The 19,595-nt window shown below is 47.4% G+C and overlaps 1 protein-coding gene across 4 annotated transcripts in view; it reads left to right on the forward strand.

Annotated features, from left to right (window-relative positions):
* MYO1B (myosin IB) overlaps positions 1-19,595 on the forward strand; it is a 197,594-nt gene that overhangs the window by 148,682 nt on the left and 29,317 nt on the right. For all 4 annotated transcript variants that reach the window (XM_077319495.1, XM_077319496.1, XM_077319497.1 and 1 more), the window contains 6 exons: positions 2,248-2,352; positions 8,755-8,817; positions 10,495-10,695; positions 12,495-12,721; positions 14,561-14,761; positions 18,255-18,348. In XM_077319495.1, coding sequence (XP_077175610.1) covers positions 2,248-2,352; positions 8,755-8,817; positions 10,495-10,695; positions 12,495-12,721; positions 14,561-14,761; positions 18,255-18,348 — 891 coding nt within the window. The remainder of the gene's footprint in view (positions 1-2,247; positions 2,353-8,754; positions 8,818-10,494; positions 10,696-12,494; positions 12,722-14,560; positions 14,762-18,254; positions 18,349-19,595) is intronic.

The following is a 19,595-nucleotide window of genomic DNA, read 5'->3' on the forward strand; positions in this document are numbered from 1 at the left end:
TCACTTCTCCAAGCCAAAGAGCCCTGACCTTTTTAACCTTGCTTCATAAGGACGGTGTTCCATCCCCTTCATCATCTTAGTGGCTCTTTTCCAGTGCTATAGTAACTTTTAAATTATAGAATCATAGTAAAATAGAGTTGGAAGGGATCTCCTGGGTCATCTAGTCTAACCCCCTGCACTGTGTAGAATACTCACAACCCTATCGTTCATCTACTGTAACCTGCCACCCCCTTGAGCCTTCACAGAATCAGCCTCTCCGTCAGATGGCTATCCAGCCTCTCTTTAAAAATTTCCAAAGATGGAGAACCCACCACCTCCCGAGGAAGCCTGTTCCACTGAGAAACCGCTCTGACTGTCAGGAACTTCTTCTGGATGTTTAGACGAAATTTCTTTTGCATGCATTTCATCCCATTCGTTCTGGTCCATCCCTCTGGGGCAAGAGAGAACAACTCTGCTCCATCCTCCATATGGCAACCTTTTAAATACTTGAAGGTGGTTATCAAATCCCCTCTTAGTCGTTTCCTCTCCAAGCTAAACAACCCAAGCTCCCCCAAGTTTTCCTTGGTCTCCATACATTTTGGTTGTGAAATAATAATAACATTTAATTTTCAAGGGTCAAGGTTCACATTTAAACTCCCAAAGAATAACTAAATGCATCATCATTTTCACCTAGGGACACAGGCTCCTTATCTCACCACGGGGTGCTGATTTTCTACATTTCCCCCCTCTGTGCATATTTCCTTACTTCAGTCAGACTGATTACTTTTTTTTCATTGTTCCACTATGTCCTGACTCCAGCTTGTCCACCTTCTTTAACACTCACAAAAACCCCGGACAATTCTGTTAGTTTTGAAGAGGCTTCGAGATATGGATTTTGCTCAACCACTACTTAAAAATCAACACTGCAGGAAAGTCCCTTATGATGGTTGAAACTTTACTTGATCCCCTTGTGCAGTTGTGGGATGTCCCTTTCTGTTGTGCTCCTAATTGGAAAAGTACAGCTGCAAGTAATCTGTGACAACTGTTGGCTTTGTGGCTCGTGCTGCAAACCTTGTTATGCTTTTGGTCTGTAGGGTTACTTGTTCTAGGCAGAGCTAAAGGGGGGTGTCTGCTTCCTTAAAGGTAAAGGTGTGCAAGCACCAGGTCATGTCTGACCCTTGGGGTGACGCCCTCTAGCATTTTCATGGCAGACTCAATACGGGGTGGTTTGCCAGTGCCTTCCCCAGTCATTACCGTTTACCCCCCAGCAAGCTGGGTACTCATTTTGCCGACCTTGGAAGGATGGAAGGCTGAGTCAACCTTGAGCCGGCTGCTGAGATTAAACTCCCAGCCTCATGGGCAGAGCTTTCAGGCTGCATGTCTGCTGCCTTACCACTCTGGGCCACATGAGGCTCATAAAGTGCTTCCTTAAAGTGGGTCAAAAGATCCAACTCTGCTGCCTTTGAACTAAGCTCCAAATTTGATCATAAAAACATCTTTCTCAAGGTGGATTACACAGAGTGAGTCAGTACAGTCACTATATAGCAGTGGTCTGCTACCTTTTATAGGCTGCGGACTGGGGGTGGGGGCGATCAGGCAGCCTTCCTAGGAACATCAGAAGAACCCTGCTGGATCAGATCAGTGGTCCATCCAATCCAGTCTCCTGTCTCACACAGTGGCCAGCCAGTTCCTCTAGAGGGCCAACAACAGGGCAGAGAGGCCGAGGCCTTCCTGAGAACATCAGAAGAGCCCTGCTGGATCAGACCAGTGGCCCATCTAATCCAGCATCCTGTCTCACACAGCAGACAATCAGTTCATATGGAGGACCAGGAACAGGGTATAGAGGCCAAGGTCTTCAAGTGAGCACAATAAAGGCCCTGCTGGATCAGACTAGTAATCCATCTCATCTAGCGTCCTATCTCAGTGGCCAAGCAGTTCCACTGGATAGCCAACAACAGGGCAGAGAGGCCGAGGCCTTCCTAAGAACATCAGAAGAGCCCAGCTGGATCAGACCATGTGGTCCAGCATCCTGGTTCACACAGTGGCCAGTTAGTACCTCTGGAACTTGATTGGCTTCAGTTACACTGGACCAGACGCATGAATTCTATTTCCAAGTGACAGGAAAATATCACAATCTCTTAGCTAGCTTTAGAGCCCCCTGCTGCCAGTGCTAAGAGCACCAACTGTTGATATTTTACTTAGATACCTTCCTTTCTATTGAGTCCTGTTTGTGACCGCTGTCCCTCTGCCCTTCCTTTCCTGCTGCAGGATAACAGTTTTGAGCAGTTCATCATCAACTACTGCAATGAGAAGCTGCAGCAGATCTTCATTGAGCTTACGCTGAAGGAGGAGCAAGAAGAATACATCCGAGAGGTAAGGCTCCTTTGCTTTGTGTGGTCTTCCTTGCATTGATGGCCGTCTGTGTAGTTGCAACGTGCACAGCCGCCTTTCCGCCCCGTGAGTCCCCAGGGTGGCTAAGGAAAAAAGGCACAGAACCGTGAAGATAAGATCACCCTTAAAGATCTGTCCAGAATCCTCGGAACATCTGGCCACTGTGACCCATGCAACGGTCACTTCTAGGTTAGGCTTCTGTAACTTGCTCTCTGCGGGCTTACCCTTGTCTCTGATCCAGAAGTTACAGGTGGTTCAGAACGCAGCTGCGTGGGTCCTCACTAGATCCTCTCTGTGGGACCATGTTCAGCCTATGTTGAAGCAGCTGCACTGGCTACCGATTTGTTTCCAAATCAAGTTCAAGGTTTTGGTCTTAATCTTTAAGGCTATACACGGCTTGGGCCCTGCATACTTGAAGGACCGCTTACCTCCTTATGCCCCCCTGCAGAGCTCTTCCCTCTGCGGGTATGAATCTGCTGATGATCCCAGGACCCCGGGAAGCACGCCTGGCCTCGACAACGGCCAGGGCCTTTTTGGTCCTGGCCCCTACCTGGTGGAATGAGCTCCCTGAAGAGCTGCAGGCCCTGTTGGAGCTCTTCCGCCAGGCATTTGTCTGAGGCTGGGAGGTGGTCCTGGAGATTGAGATCAGGCTCCCCTCTCCCCTTATGGTCAGGGCCAGTGACTGGCCTGACTCAATAGGTCTCCAGTGACAGCATCCCCATTTCTATTGGCTGTCTTTGGTCCACCCACAGGCTCGTGTGGGATTCAAATTGTATACTGCCAGAGATCGGATGGAGTCTTAGAATGCTTTTTAACAGGGTTTTAATGAGTTTTTTAATTGCTATTTTATGGATTGTATTTCGAAATTGTAAACCGCCACGAGCCTGCCTTGGGAGCGGCGGTCGTGCAAGTCCAATTATAAACGAATAGAAATAAATAAAAACAAACTGGGTGCCTTCGCACCGTGAAATCCAGTCGCAAAGTGCAGTGAAAGTGGATTGAGAGTGCTTTAGTTAGTGCCTGGTGAAAGCACCCAGAGTCTTTCATTTGATCTGGAATGCCTTAGAGGTGGTGCCACTTGGGGTCTGTGGGATGCATGCATGTGTGGGGAGGTCTACAACTGGGGAGGGGTGGTGTGGGCAATGTGCCATCAAGTCACTCCTGGCAGCCCTAGGGACAAATGACCTCCAACATGTCCTGCCATTAACAAATGCAGAAGACCTTTATTGGCACCGTACGTTAACAGCGTTGCTCAAGTCTTTCAAGCTGAAACCTGGCCTTTCTTTATTGGGTCGCGCCTTCTGTGCAGTCCGTCATCCTCTTTGCCATTAACAAGCTGCCTTAAAAGCTTTTAATGGCGCTGGTTGGGATGGCCTAGTTGGTCTAATGCAGCATTAATGACGAATGAAAGTCAAGAAGCCCTGAAAGCAAATCCATGGATGCCGGGACCTGCCAGACAAAGTGGAAATGCATCATGTCCTTCCAGTACGAATCAAGATGGGAACTCCAGGCGTTGAGGCCTGAACGCCACGGGGTCCCAGAGCAAGTGTGTGCAAATCAACAAACTCTAGTTTAGGTTACTGATTTAAGGACATTTAGAAAAAGCAGTTCATTAATATATATTGGTCACAGCACAGATCTCTAACACCAGGAACTCAGAAAATAACAACAGCTAGCTTACTGCTTAACACTCGGAAGGTTATACTAGGCAGCACAGCCTTCCTTTCTTGCTATTTCAGGCCTCAGCTCAAGCAGGCTTTCGAGGAGGCCGACAGCAGTTCAGAGGCGCTGGTCTTCTGTAACCCAAAATCCCAGCTAGCCAATCTACTCTCGACTACTCAGGCCAGGTACAGATTTTGGCCTTCCTGAGTCAGGTGATGACCATGAGCCAATCGGAAAGCACTCTGTTTAGAACCCTCTGGGAAATGACCTCACTGCTCTAACAGCCCCCTCCCTCCCGCGTCCCCCACATTCTGCAACTCTCTGGTTCTCATGTCAAGCCAATGATCTTGTTCCATACCTGGACCTCGAAGATGATAAGAGACCCATGTCCTGCTAGGCCCAACTAGGAACACCTGCAAGATGGAACCGTGGTGCATATTAACCCTTGAGAGGAAGGCCTAGGGTTGTTTTGCCTGGGACTGCAAGTTCTGTTCAGTCCCCCCTCCCTCCTCCCAACATCCCCAGGGCAGAGTCTGCACTTACTTTCTTTATTCCATTGTCGATCCTGTTGAATTCAGATCGCTTTGAACTCAGGTCTTCCTCTTCCCCCCCTCCCCATTGAAACAGGTAAGTCTTCTGCACGTGGTTAGGGAGGCTCAGAAGGTGGGGGGGAGCCAAGCCTCTTTCTTTCTTTTCTTGAAGGGTGGGGGGAGAGGAGCCAAGCAGGGAGCCTCTTTCATTTCTTGGAGGGGAGGGGGAGAGGATCGAAAAAGGCAGAGGAGGGAGGAAAAATCCAGGACCGACAGAAGTTGAGAGAAATTAGGGGCTTCTCCTTTAAGGCAAGCGTGTCACATGACCAGGTGTAGCCTATCAGAGGTTCTCTACCATGGAGCTTTCTTTCCCAAATGGATGTTGAGGATTTTCAGCACTCTGAGTTATTGCACAATAAAGGTAGGGTCACACCAGACCAATCCTTCTTGCTGCAGAAGGAAATTGCCCAAAATCCAAACGGAAATCGAATTCTGTGTAGAGGGCAGGGACTGAATCGATCTGGGGTTGGAATAAAAGCTCCGTTCAGTTTTCACCCAGGTTTCCCACACACACACACACACACACACACACACACATGCCCAGATGAAAATCAGACCCAAGAGTCAGAGGGTTTCCCGCACAGAAACGATGCTGCTTCCCTTACGAACGCTGCAGGGTTGCGCAGAAACATGATTGACTCTCGTCTCTGCGCTAAAAGGATTTGGCTCGGTTTCAAGGAGTGCATGGGAAAGTGACACAGGAGGAGAACGGAATGGGAAGTAATCTGGCAGCTGTTTCGGGACACTCCTTTAGCTCCAGCGATGTCAAGTGGGTGCTGCAAATTTGGACAGAAGGCTACAGTACACAAAGTTAATTGCGGGGGCGGGCAGGGATTGATTTATATTTATTTATTTATTTTAGATTTTTATGCCGCCCTTCCATATGGCCCAGGGCGGTTTACGTGGAAACATGGTGGGGTTATACCTTAATAACAGTAACAACGATATCAATAACAATTCCAACAATAAATGTCAGTTTTAACAGGTTATAACTCATTGAACAGTTTCAATAGGTCAACTTTAACAAAGCTCCTGGGGAGGTCAGAAATGTTCAGATTATGGAGGGTGTGAAATGAGGGGGACCGGCGTATGTTTCTAGGTTGGATTAACCTCAGTCGAATGCCTGGTGGAGGAGTGCCCTTTTGCTGGCCCTGTGAAATTGTAGGAGTTTGGGCAGGGCCCTGATCTCTTCAGGGAGCTCGTTCCACCAGGTGGGGGTCAGGACAGAGAAGGCTCTGGCCCTTGTTGAGGTCTGACGTGCTTCTCTGGGATGGTGATAGTTTAACAAAAAACCTCCCTCCCCTTCTCAATGAAAGAGACCTCCGGTCTGCACAAGACACAGTCTACACACACTACACAGAAATATCTCCACGGCTTCCGCCTCCCTTTGTAATAACACGTGGCTATGAAAACAAACTTGATTTAAACTCAGGTGGGTCGCCGTGTCCATCTGAAACAGCAGAACCCAGTCTGAGTCCATGGGCACGTTTAAGACCAACACAGTTTAATTCTTGGTCAGAGCTTTCGTGTGCCTGCACCCTCCATCAGACACTTTGAAATCGGTTTCCTCAAGCCTTACATATAGGTAGAGAGAAGTGTTGCTCTGAAATAATAGAACAAAGTTTGAGTCCAGTGGCACCTTTTCGCTGCTGATGAAAGCTTATACCCGGAATTAAACTTCGTTGGTCCGAAAATGCCACTGGACTCAGACTTTCTGTAAATTCTTTACATGGTTCCTGGCTTCCTGACCACGTTTCTTCCCTTCCTCTGCAGTCCTTCGTGGCTTCGAATCTTCAGTTCCATAGTTAGCCTCTGAGCTGGCTGATGCTCCTAGGAGAAAAGTCATCCGAACACCCAGAACAGATTTTTTCTTAAGCTTTTAGGGTAGTTTTCAGTAGGGGTCAGAGGCAAGTAAATGTTTGGCTTGCTGAAACGTGCTGCAGTTGAGACATAAAAATGTAACTTTTTTACCCAGAATCTTCCAAGGGACATGTCCCAGGTGCCGGTTGTTGATGTTTGCCTTATATATAGAAAGGAAGACAAAAGATTTCACCCAGAAAGGTTTCATTGGAAACAGAATCCAAGCCGTTCCCCAATAGCCTCCAAAAATGTATCAGCCATACACATCTTGCTACAGTAAGGTGACCAGATTGTCCCACTTTTAGAGAGACATCTGGGGGCACCTGGAAAATTGTACTTATGTTGAAATTAAAAATATATACTACAATGCTATTTTTGCATTCTATGCGTTTTATGACAATATTTGTTGCTCCATATAGACCAAATTTTTAATCAAGAACCCCCCCCCCGGTCAATGGTGTCCCGCTTTACCAATGCTAAAATCTGGTCACCATATGCTACAGTGAAAACATGGGGTACACAATTGTGTGTGTATCTGTGTTTGTGTGTGTCACACATTGACACCCATATGTATTCACAGGCCTTAACCATGCTGTGACCCAAGAAAGGCTGTTAAAAATAGGGTATTTAGTTTGAACAATGGAAGATGTTCCTAGATTACCAAGCCAAGTAATAATGTACAAAGAATGACAATTAAGATATAAGACTTTGACAATCAGAGATATACACATTAAGCATGTTTGTGTAAGTCAATCTATAATATATTTTGTAAAACTTAGTTACTTTGATCAGAGTCAGGGTTAGAAGGAAGAGTGGTTGTAAACAAGAATTTTTATTGTAGCTTATTTAGATTCAGGTGAAATAGTAAGCAATTTATATTGAAAATAGAGATAAGTAATTTTATGTTGAATGTAATACATGAGGAGGACCGTTATGAATATTGGTTTGGACTTGTTTTCACAATTCATACAAATAAATACTTTACAAATTTTTAAAAAAAGGATATTTAGGATATTTTGGAGGCCATTGACAGGGCATCATGCACACGTACACATACCCAACCACACTACCCTCTCCGCTGCTGCAGACAAATTACTCGTTTCAACTTCTGCCTGCGTAAGAGATGGGAGCACCCAAAGCGTTTAATAATACAAGCGAGGAAACAAAGCCTGGAACGCTTCTTTGGAATAGAGTAGCAGGATCTTGATGAGGCCAGTTAAAGTGCCACAAAGTAATGCATGAATCAGAATTCCCCCTTGGGTTAGACGTTAAACGGGAAACCACAACATCTAGGAAGTGGGAAGAAACAAGATGCAGACATGGTGACATTGCCCCACTGTTAGGGTGGCCAGCTGTCTGGTGGGGAAGATGCCCTGTCTCTTTAAGAGTGGCTCATGGGATGCCCTTTCCCTCCCTGCCACAAAAAGCTTTGGCCCTTTTCCATGCCTTTAGCTACTATGAAAGGGAGAGGATATTTTTCTCCAGGCCTGCTGCCAACTCCGCCTGTTGCATTGTTTGTGAGATGGAGTGGACCTCAACGATTATCCCGCCCCCCTTTTGAATTGTAATAATGCCCATCGAAACTCCCTTCATGTATGGGAGTGACACATTAACTCACTGGGATCTGGCTTCTGCATAAGCATGCTTAGGAGCATCTGGCCAGCGTGATGTAATGGTTAAGAGTTGTTTTTTTAATATGAGTTGGTTCTTATATGCCGCTTTTCTCTGCCCGAAGGAGTCCCAAAGCGGCTTACATTCGCCTTCCCTTTCCTCTCCCCACAACAGACACCCTGTGAGGTGGGTGAGGCTGAGAGAGCCCTGATATTCCTGCTCGGTCAGAACAGCTTCATCAGCTCTGTGACTAGACCCAAGGTCACCCAGCTGGCTGCATGTGAAGGAGGAGCAGGCAATACAACCTGGCTTGCCAGATTACCAGCCACCACTGTTCCAGGCTGGCTCAAGAGCAGTAACTTCTAATCTGGTGAGCCAGATTTAATTTCCCACTCCTCCTCCACATGCAGCCAGCTAGGTGACCTTGGGCTCATCACAGCCCAGATAGAAGCTGTTCTCACTGACCTCTCTCTCAGCGCTCTCTCAGCCCCACCTCCCTCACTGGGTGTCTGTTGTGGGAAGAAGAAGGGAAGGTGGTTGTAAGCTGCTTTGAGACTCCGTTGGACACCGAAAAGCAGGGTATAAAAACCCACACGACTACTTCCCCGTTCTTCAAAAGTGTTTCCTGCCACTGTTTTGTTCCTCTGTTTGCTCTCAACAGGACATTGAATGGACCCACATCGAGTACTTCAACAACGCTATCATTTGTGACCTGATTGAAAATGTAAGTCCTACTTCCGGTCCTGAATGTGAAGCCGGTGACGTCCTTTTCAGGAATGTCCTTATACTGGTACTGTCATTCACTGAGATTTGATGTTGGATAGGTTGATACCCATGGTCCCCCACCCTTGGGTTCCATTTGGAATTCTGACCACAGTGTGGTGGGCGCAGCCACAAAATGGCCTCCATAGCTTCCCTTCAGGCACCCTGTGAAGATCCTTCCATGGTTTTGTCAACTGCTGGCACAGCAGGATTTTAAAACCTGCATAGCCAATTGAATGTCAGAAACCCCGGTGGGCAAAAAGTCCCCCCTAGCCCCACTGACTTTCAATGGGGCTAGGTGTAGTGGTTAAGAAGGGCAGCTTCTAATCTGGAGAACCGGGTTTGATTCCCCACTCCTGCACATGCAGCTGGTTGGGTGATCTTGGCCTAGTCACAGATCTCTTAGAGCTGTTCTTGCAGAGCAGTTCTCTGAGGGCTTACTCAGCTCCACCTGCTTCACAGCATGTTTATTGTGGGGAGAGGTAGGGATGGTGATTGTAAGCTGCTTTGAGGCTCCTTCAGGTCATAAAAAGTAGAAGGCAAAAAAATATTTGTCAGGCATCAGTAAAGGTATCGCATTGGTGACCCCTAGTGGGTACCTAATTGTCAAACATAAATCTCAGCTTCTGACACCCAAATGAAGCAATTACGTGACAGGTAACATCAGATGTTCTAAAAAATCAGATGCTCTGCAGCATATGCTTGTTTCCCTGTTTTGGTAAAACGTTTTGGGGGTAGGGTAAATCCATAGAATCTTCCAGCAAGGTGAAAATGTGCTTTTAAAAGTAGTCACGAGCAGTTCTGCTCCCCAAATAATGACATATTGGTGTGTGTGTTTGTGTGTGTATTGCCAAGCAGAGTGTTTGGCAGTTTGTCAAAGTATGCTTCGATTCCAGTTAGGGATGTCAGTCCCCAGGTGGGACCTGGGAATCCCCCAGTCTGACAGCTCATCTCCAGGCACGAGAGATCAATTCCCCTGGGGGGAAATGGCTGCTTTGCAGGGGGGACTCCATTGCATTTCACTCCACTGAGGTCCCTCCCTGCCCCAAATTCTGCCCACTTCCGGCTCCACCTCCAAAATCTCCAGGTATTTCCCATCCCAGAGCTGGCAGCCTTAGTTCCAGTGTGTGCTCATAAGTATGAGGCTCATGAGGGCCATTCTTTATTGACTGCATAGACTTTTCTTCTGCAGTCCATTCATTCCTTGACAACCTTGAAAGCGAGAGCGATGCCTTCCATCGGCCACAGATGCCCATGCTTGACGTTACCTGTCACGTAATTGCCCCGTTTGGGGTCAGAAGCTGGGATTTATGTTTGACAATTAGGTACCCAAAAGTTGGGCGAGAAAAAGCAAATGATTAAGAAACAGCTCAAGCCTATTTCGTTAACGAATGGATGTTGGAACGAGGACGTTCCTATGGCCCTGGTAACCCTAGTTAAATGGGGTAAAAGGTTCTCAAGATGCTCTCTCTAGCTCATTTTAAGGCAGCTTTATGCGGGATCCATGTTTCTTGTTTTGAAACGGAAGATTTGGTTTGCCTCCCGTCTCTTGCGGTTTCTCGTTGTTGCATTGGGAATTTTCATTGTTATACGCAACGCTCGAACTCGGCACCGGTCTGACCTTATTGTTCAACGGCAGAATCAGAATGGGATTCTGGCAATGCTGGATGAGGAGTGCCTGCGGCCCGGAGTGGTCACCGACGACACCTTCTTGGAGAAGCTGAACCAGGTCTGCGCCACTCACCAGCACTTTGAAAGTCGGATGAGCAAGTGTTCGCGCTTCTTGAATGACACTTCCCTGCCCCACAGTTGCTTCCGCATTCAGCACTACGCTGGCAAGGTAATCCGACAGGCCGCTGGGATGGCTTTGCCCGTCCTTCCACACATTGGGAACACTTGGTGTCCTCAGCTTTAACAAAAAAAAAAGCACTTAGAATCATAGAATCATAGAGTTTGAAGGGACCTCATGGGTCATCTAGTCCTACCCCTTGCACTATACGGGACACTCATCCACTGTGACCTGCCACCCCCTTGAGCCTTCACAGAATCAGCCTCTCCGTCAGATGACTGTCCAGCCTCTGTTTAAAAATTTCCAAAGATGGAGAACCCACCACCTCCCGAGGAAGCCTGTTCCACTGAGAAACCGCTCTAACTGTCAGGAACTTCTTCCGGATGTTTAGATGGAATTTCTTTTAAATTAATTTCATCCCACTGGTTCTGGTCCATCCCTCTGGGGCAAGAGAGAACAACTCAGCTCCATCCTCTATATTAGCGATCCCCAACCTGTGGGCCGTAGAGTCTATATGGCCAACCTTTAAATACTTGAAGATGGTTATCAGATCCCCTCTCAGTCGCCTCCCCTCCAGGCTAAACAGACCAATCTCCCCCAACCTTTCTTCATATGTCTTGGTCTCCAAGCCCCTCACCATCTTTGTTGCCCTCCTCTGGACACGTTCCAGTTTGTCACTTTCCACATGCAGTACTAAGAAGAGCAAATAAATTTTACAGTGCCATGATCATTTGGTCTTGTTTAGGGAATTAGCAAACGCTGGCAGGGGCTCATGGGAATTGTAGTCCATGAACATCTGGAGGACCACAGGTTGACTACCACTGCTCTACAGTCCTCGCTTTTGGAAGGTATCTGCTTTCAAAAAAGGCTGAGAGCCGGACACTGTAGCATGCCAGAGTGGACATTCTTTGATATGGAGGGGCTTCTAATGCTGCTAGATAGTCTGTTGGCCAGAAAAGGCTTTTATTCAGATATATTACAGTGGGATGCTGAGGTCTCAAATCCATTACTTAAGTATCCCTTTGGCTTTCTGAAAGCCTAGCTGTTAACCAGGCGAAAGGGGAGCAACCGTACCCTTGCAGTTTTTCTCGCTGTTGAAGATGCTTGAAAACACGGCTGCTTTTGACACTCCAGAAGCGACTGTAAATCAAGGCTCCAGTTGAAAGGATCAGACGGTAGGTGATGCGAGAGCCTGAGGCTCCAGAGAGCAGCTGCCAGGCCAAGCAGGCAATACCAACTGTGATGGACCAAAGGCGTGATTTGGCGTAAGGCAGCTTCGTATGCGCTCAACAAGAAAAGAGATACCCCTGCTTGCAAACGTGGAGACGTGCATATACATACACAGATATGGAAGGGACAGGAGCACCTTAAAGACCAACAAGACTTCCAGGGTTGAACCTTCATGTTGACAAAAGGAGCTTTCAAAAGCTCCTATCCTGGAAATCTTGTCGGTCTTTAAGGTGCTCCCCGGGTGCTAGTCTTGCTCTGCAGACTGACATGGCCATGCACCTCAGAATTATAGAAAAGAGTCATGGCCATGCACCTCAAAATTATAGAAAAGAATTACGTGAAAGCTCAGCTGTCCTTCCTGGTTTCAACAAAGTCATTCCAGTGCTGAAGAGTCAAGACACAGTGTTGAAGAGGCAAGCCAGTGCTGAAGAGACAAGCCATATGCTAGCTTGCTTTTTGTGGCCCATTCAAAATGAAGGCAACCCGTTTACTGGTGAATATGCAGGAAGAATATTTTGGGGGTATGAGCAGTTAATTATCCAGCTTCCTTCAGTTGATTCTCCACTCTAACTCATGAAATTTTCTTTCACTTATTGAGATTCCTGGTCTTCTCCTTTTAGGTGATGTACCAAGTAGAAGGATTTGTTGACAAGAATAACGACCTGTTGTACCGTGATCTGTCCCAAGCCATGTGGAAAGCCAGCCACCCTCTCATTAAATCGCTGTTCCCAGAGGGAAACCCTGCCAAGATTAACTTAAAGAGACCGCTGACAGCTGGTTCACAGTTCAAGTCTTCCGTGGCGACCTTGATGAGGAACTTGCAAACCAAAAATCCCAACTACATCAGGTAACTTCCGTGGGATGAAACAAAATGTTAGAACTGGGGTCCCCAACCTTTTAACGTCTGTGAGCACCTTTGGAATTCGGATGCAGTGTGGTGGGCATAGCCACAAAATGGCAGCTGTAGCAGGTGGAGCCAGCCACAAAATGGCAGCTGCTGGAGGCGGAGCCAGTCACAAAATGGTAGCTGCAGTTTGCCTTCAGTCATACTGTGAAGATCCTTGTACTGTGGGGGAAGCTGCTGCTAGAGCATAATTTTTACAAATATGCAGAGCCAATCACATCCCCAGTCCTCGATCAGAAGCCTTACTAGACAAAAGCTCGATCTGCGCCCCTTTTCTAAAAATATTTGGTGGGCACCAGAAAGATTTCAACACAATTTGGCTTGATTTGGCAAATTACTTAAGGAAATTTTCGGACTGTAAAATATGTGAACTAGTGTTGTAATGTGAGCCTTGGAATTATGAGGAACAGTTGAAATGTAATAAATGAAATGGACATTGTTTACAGGATTCAACCGTTTTATGAAGCTACAGAGTTGTGTTGGGGTGAATTTTGTTTTTGGTGGGCCGTTTTTCTTGATTCTCTGTCATTTAATAAATAAATTTAAAAAGCAAAAAAGAAAAGAAAGGGTGATAGTGGGCACCACGTTGGGAGACCCCTGCTTTAGAAAGTTTGATGAAGGAAAATTGGCTGAGCAAGGAGGGGCCCGTTAATGCTTGGCTCCCAAGCAATTTGACTGCGGGAAAAGGCTGTGCCGTGTTCTTCACGCCAGCTGAGTTCAGTATGCTAGAAGGAAGCTTTCAGGCTAAGCAGAGCCCTTCTTCAGGCGTTGAAGCTCTGTGCATTCTATACTCTCCTTGCCGCAGGTGGGGAATCTCTTATTTGTTTTAGCGTTTCACACCCAAGTTAATAAAATCTTTATTAGGTCCAGGGATCGTGAAATCCCTGGATGGTTTTCAGGTGCCTCCTAAGCTGCTTCCCGGCAGTGGGCGGGGTCGAGAGCCCCTGGTCACGAAACTGCCCTGTCGCACCCTCCCCCACCATTAGTCAATAGCCAATAATGGAATGGCAGCTGGTCAATTTCCGCACACTTGCTGACTCGGGCCAATTCCAACAACGCCCGGAGCTTAGAAGGCACCTGTATCCTAGCAGTGATCTTGGCAGGTTGCCTGTGGTTTGGAGGCTTGGTTCAGTTTGGAATAAGCATGTGCAAATGGAAATGCACCTGGTGGAACCTAATCGGCCATGATTTTGGTGGGGAGGAGGGGGTTAAAAGTGATCTAAAGAAGTGAGCAGTGACTCATGGGAGCTCCTACCCTTCAACAAATTTTGCTAGTCTGGAAGGTGCTCCTGGACTCTGGCTTTTTTTTACTGAAGAAATGAGCAGTGACCCCCAAAAGCTCCTCCCCTGCCACAGATTTTATTAGTCTTTGAGGTGCTCGTGGACTCTGGCTCTTTTCTCCTGCTACAGACAAACTAACATAACACCGGGGGTCCCTTAATGCTGGTTAGATCAGGACCCCAGCTCCCAATGAGAGCTTTGGACCACAAGTTGGACAGGGGGTGGGTGGGAATTTAGAACTATCTGCAACTCCATCTTCAAGGTTTTAATGTTAATGTTTAATGTTATTGTTTGAAGGGGCTTTTTAGGGGTACTGGGAGAGCAGCGGTATATAAATCTGAAAATAAAAAAATAATTTAAATAAATCTGTTTCGCAGTTTAGCCTCAAATTGAATTGGTAATACTTAAAACTGTAAAAGAAAGTGTAAAAGAAAGTGTGGAGAGGGGTCCAATGAGCCAGTCGTACAGTATTTTCAAGAGAGTGGCTGTTTTTCCTTGCAGGTGCATCAAGCCTAATGACAAAAAAGCAGCACACGTCTTCACCGAGGCGCTGGTCTGCCACCAGGTGCGCTACTTAGGGCTGCTGGAGAATGTCCGCGTCAGGAGGGCAGGGTACGCGTTCAGGCAGCCGTATGAGCCCTGTTTGGAAAGGTATAAGATGCTTTGCAAGCAAACCTGGCCCCACTGGAGAGGCCCTGCCAGGTAAGGATTTTTACAAGTCTGGACATCAATTCTGACAATGTGTGGTAAATGCAGCTACAAAATTGACCTTCAGTCAAACGGGAAAGATCCTTGTGCTGTGGTAGCAGTTACCGCCCAAGAAAAGCTTTAAAAATCCATCAGTAAGAGAGCCGGCTTGGTTTAGTGGGTAGGAGCTGGGTTTGATTCCCTGCTCCTCCCCAAGATGCAACCAACAGGGTGACCTTGGGCTTGCCACAGCACTGATAAAGCTGCTCTGACTGAGCAGGTATATCAGGGCTCTCTCAGCCTCACCCGCCTCACAGAGTGTGTGTTGTGGGGAGAGGAAAGGGAAGGGGGTTGTAAGCCACTTTGAGACTCCTTCAGGTAGAGAAAAGCTGCATACAAGAACCTTCTTCTAAGTTATCGTAAGAACAGAAGAAGAGCTCTGCTGGATCAGGCCAGTGGTCCAGCTAGTCCCACATCCCGTCTCATACAGGGACCAGCCTGTTACGTTGAGGGCCAACAACAGGGCAGAGAGGTCGAGGTCGTCCCCCAGTGTTGCCTCCTGGCACTGGGATTCAGTGGATTAGTGAATGTTCAATGGTCAGTCAGAAGGCCTGCTGACTAAAAGCCTCGCCTGGCACTACCCCTTCCTGAGAAAGGTATCAGTAGGTGCTCTGGCACCAACAGGCACCAGGATGGGAATTGGGGCAAACAGAAAACATCATTGTTTCCAGCTTCAAAATCTAATCACTCCCATTGCAGCTGATAGAATAGAATACTCCGTAACTGTGGGTAGATCTAGGAAGATGGGATCTTTCCAGCAGAGAGGAACAGTGCATGATCCCGCCCATCTATCCGGAGTCCTTTAGCAATTGAAAAATTTACACCAGCATCATCCTAGTTTCTCATTTCAAAGCACAAACGCACATGGGAGAGCCAGCTTGTTGCAGTGGTTAAGAGCAGTGGCCTCTAATCTCAAGAGCCAGGCTTGATTCCCCACTCCTCCACAGGCAGCCGTGTGAGTGACCTTAGGCTTATCACAGTTCTCTTAGAAGAGTTCTTCTCACAAAGCTGTTCTGCCAGAGCTTTCTCAGCCCCACCAACCTCACAGTGCCTGATGTGGGGAGAGGAAGAACAGGTGATTGTAAGCCACTTCAGGTAGCGAAAAGCAGGGTATAAAGACCAGTGGTCAAAGGAGGAAGGGTGAAGAGCAAAGGATAAGTCTAGCCATGGTGACTGAGAGAAACTTCCACATTCGGAGGCATGAAATCTCTGAATCCCAGAGCCAGGAGGCAACATCAGGGGAAGGTCACAAACTCTCTGCCCGGCCCTCCAGAGGAACTGGCTGGCCTCTTTGTGAGGCAGGATGCTGGACTGGATGGACCATCAGCATGATGCAGCAGGGCCTAAGTTCTTAGCTTGGTGCTCTTCAAAACAGCCCATTTATTCTGTCAGTAACTCTAGTGCAATCCCACTAACGCGCATACCTAGTTCGAAATAGATCCTGACACCAGCGTTGCCGGGCATTTCCCTAGAAACAGTCGCAAAAGACATAAAAGGATCGAGGGGCTGCTTAATCGCGGCTGGGTCGGCTATTTCTGGATTGCCTCTGTAGGTTTTCAGTTGTGGGAAGAAGCCTTTCCAGGCTCTCGGCCAGCCTTCGCCATTCTTAAATAGCAACGCTTTGCCCTCTAGTCCCTAAATGTCTAATAAAACATTCAAAGCCAGAAGGACGTACCTTCGACGCTTTGGCAATTTCACACGCTGGTTTTGAGGCAACGGCTAATCTTTTGAGCCGTCGAGGGCTTTTGCGGCCGGAGTCAACTGGCTGTTGTGGATTTTCCAGGCTGCGTGGCTGCAGTCTGATAGCTTTGGTCCCTGATATTTCTCCAGTCGCTCTTCCCCCCCTCCCCCCTGAGAAGTCAATAAAAGGAGGAGTAAGGAGGGAAGGTATTCCACCATGTTCTATCAATGGGGGCCAGCTGTCCCCAGCCGGGGTAGGTGGGGGGGGGGGGGTTGGCCTGCTGCCGTGTTCTTGCTGGATTGTATTCTATTAACAGCTGTGTTTTAGGGGCGGGGGGTTAGGGGATTGTATTTTACTTATTTTATCTTGTAACCCGCCACAAGCCGGCTTTGCTGAGAGTGGTGGACAATCAATTTTAATGGTAATGATGATGATGATGAAATGCCCAGCAACTGTTCACACTCCCCACACTTTATCACAGAGAGATTCCCGTCTTGCCATGTCCTACCTCTGAAGGTGCCCGCCAGAGTTACTGGCGAAATGCCAAGGTCTAAAATGATTGGAAGATGGCCACGCGGCCTGGAAAACTCAGCACAGCCACCTACCGTATTCGCCGGCGTATAAGACGACTTGGGCGTATAAGACGACTCCCCAACATTTCCACTCAAAATATTGAGTTTGTTACATTACATTACAGTACTATGGGCCACTATGGGAAGCTATGTATATCCCAACTGAAGTGCACCTGGCGTATAGGACGACCCCCCCCCCCCACTTGAAGGCATGTAGTCTTATACGCCAGCAAATACTGTAATCCTTTGTTCGAGCAGAAGACCTGTCTGTGTGCATTGTATTTTTACCTACGTGGAGCGCTGAGGTTTTTGTAAACAGCATGATACAAAAGTTATTGGCGATTTTTATGTGCAGAACAAACAACACAGCGTCATATGAGTTTGGGATTCTGATCAAAGATTCCCGGCTTCCACTCAATCTAGCTATCAGCGTCTTCACAGCCAGATTTGCTCAGCAGAATAAGAATAAGATCTTTTTTTAAAGCATTTCCCCCACATTTACAAAGGTCCCATTCCTACTCAATTTTAACGACAGGCATTCTTGGATGATATAGATCAGGGGTAGTCAACCTGTGGTCCTCCAGATGTCCATGGACTACAATTCCCATGAGCCTCTGCCAGAAAACACAGGCAAGGGCTCATGGGAATTGTAGTCCATGGACATCTGGAGGACCACAGGTTGACTAACAGTGATATAGGTGATTTAGACCCATTTCTACTCTGACTTCCATCTCAGTTTGAAGACTGAAGCTGCCTTGGTCTTTTTACCTCTGGTATGAGATAACAGAGACCGTTTATGCACTGGGAATTTCACTGCCCCAGCTCCTGTGCAGGAGCACAAATCAGGGTCGGATGAGGCACACCAGGCCAAATACACCCCCATGTGGGTGCAGGAAGAGGTGGGGCAACCTGCCACAACTAAAACTCCACCCTGCAGCCCAGCATGAAACCTCCAGTGTGTAAACAGTCAGAGAGTGAGAATGACCTTGTTTCCCTAGATTATGCAACATTTTTCAGTGCTAGTGACCAAGTTCTCTTTCTCAGCCACCGACTGGGATGGGAGTTGGGAGAACTGTGGTCTTTTGCCCCAAGCTCCCCATCTTAGAGTCTGCTGATGCTAAATGTAGCGGGTTTCTGTGTTTTGCGGCAGCTATAACAGCTTGTAGAAACAGGTGTGTTCCTTATTTTGTAACAGAGCTGGAGTGGAGGTGTTATTTAATGACCTAGAGATCCCTGAAGAAGAGTATTCCTTCGGCAGATCAAAAATATTCATCCGCAACCCCAGAACAGTACGTATATAGACTCTTTCTCAGAAGCAGCTGGAAAGAACATTTGTCTGTCTTGCTGGGCCAGGAAGGGTTAATGGTTTAGAAGGCTTTTTGGAGGGACCAGATGCCCCTAGAGAGTGTGGTCATCCTGTTATTTTTATATGACAGTGGCCTGACATCTGCTGACCTTAGCCCCACTTTGAAATGCAAATAGCATGTACTTCCTGGAATGCAGGATTTTTTGCATTGGTGTTTTGCTTGTTCGAGCAGAGCTGCATTCTGTACTAACAGCCTGAGCATGTAGGTGAAACCGAGGGAGTCACTTGCCCAAAGTCATTCCAGAAGCATCCTGCGTGGGTCTAATTTCAAGTGGGTAGCCATACTGATCTGCAGTAGAAGAGTCAAGATTAAAATTCCATAGCACCTTAGAGACCTACTAGATGTCCAGGGCTTAAGCTTTCAAAACCTGGGCTGAATCTGCACTTGGCTTTTTATCCCCGGTGACCCCGAATTTAAAAAGTCATCTACACATTATTTGTTTTCCATTCTGATATTTAGCACTTTAAATTTTCCCTCTGCAACCTCTATGATTGATCTGCAGTGACACTACCTTTCCCCCATGATATCCAGGAGTGGATATAAGTCGCTACATTTGAGAAAACCTCTCCGAAAGCCCCAGTATTAATTGTAGATCTCTGCGTTTTGCTGGATTAACTTCCTCCCCCTTCCTCCACACCTCTAATGGTGACATAGCGAAGCAGTCTGTCTCTGATTGGTCAGGGCATCAGTTGAAAGGCTAGCTGGTTCCCAGTTGCCATTTTAAGTACCGAGATTTGCCTTTTGGATTGTCTTTCCCTCCTTTGGTGTCCCCCTTCCCCCTTGCTCGTTCAGGAAAGGAAAAATAAACAAGCAGCCTTGTGCTCCATTCCCCCCCCCCCCCCGTTTGCTTTGGCTGTAGAACGACAGGAAATAAACCCCTCTCCAGCCTTGTGCTCCTTCAATGTTGGCTGGAGCTTCGCCACCACTGCTCCCCTCCCCCCTCTGAGCTTCCCCAATCAAGTGGGAAGGAGAGCGCAGCCACACAGTTAAGTGTAGAATGCAGTCTGTTTCAATTTGGGAAAAAGGAAGGAGGAATACCCAGGTTTAAATCAATCTGAATTCAGCAAAATTGACAGTGGGGGGGGGGGGAAGTAAGTACAGAACCAGCACTGGTGAAGACAGATTCAAGTGGGCAGCCGGGTTGGTCTCAAACAGAAGAACAAAGCTGG

This window comes from Paroedura picta, chromosome 2 (genome assembly GCF_049243985.1).
Source record: "Paroedura picta isolate Pp20150507F chromosome 2, Ppicta_v3.0, whole genome shotgun sequence".
NCBI lineage: Eukaryota > Metazoa > Chordata > Lepidosauria > Squamata > Gekkonidae > Paroedura > Paroedura picta.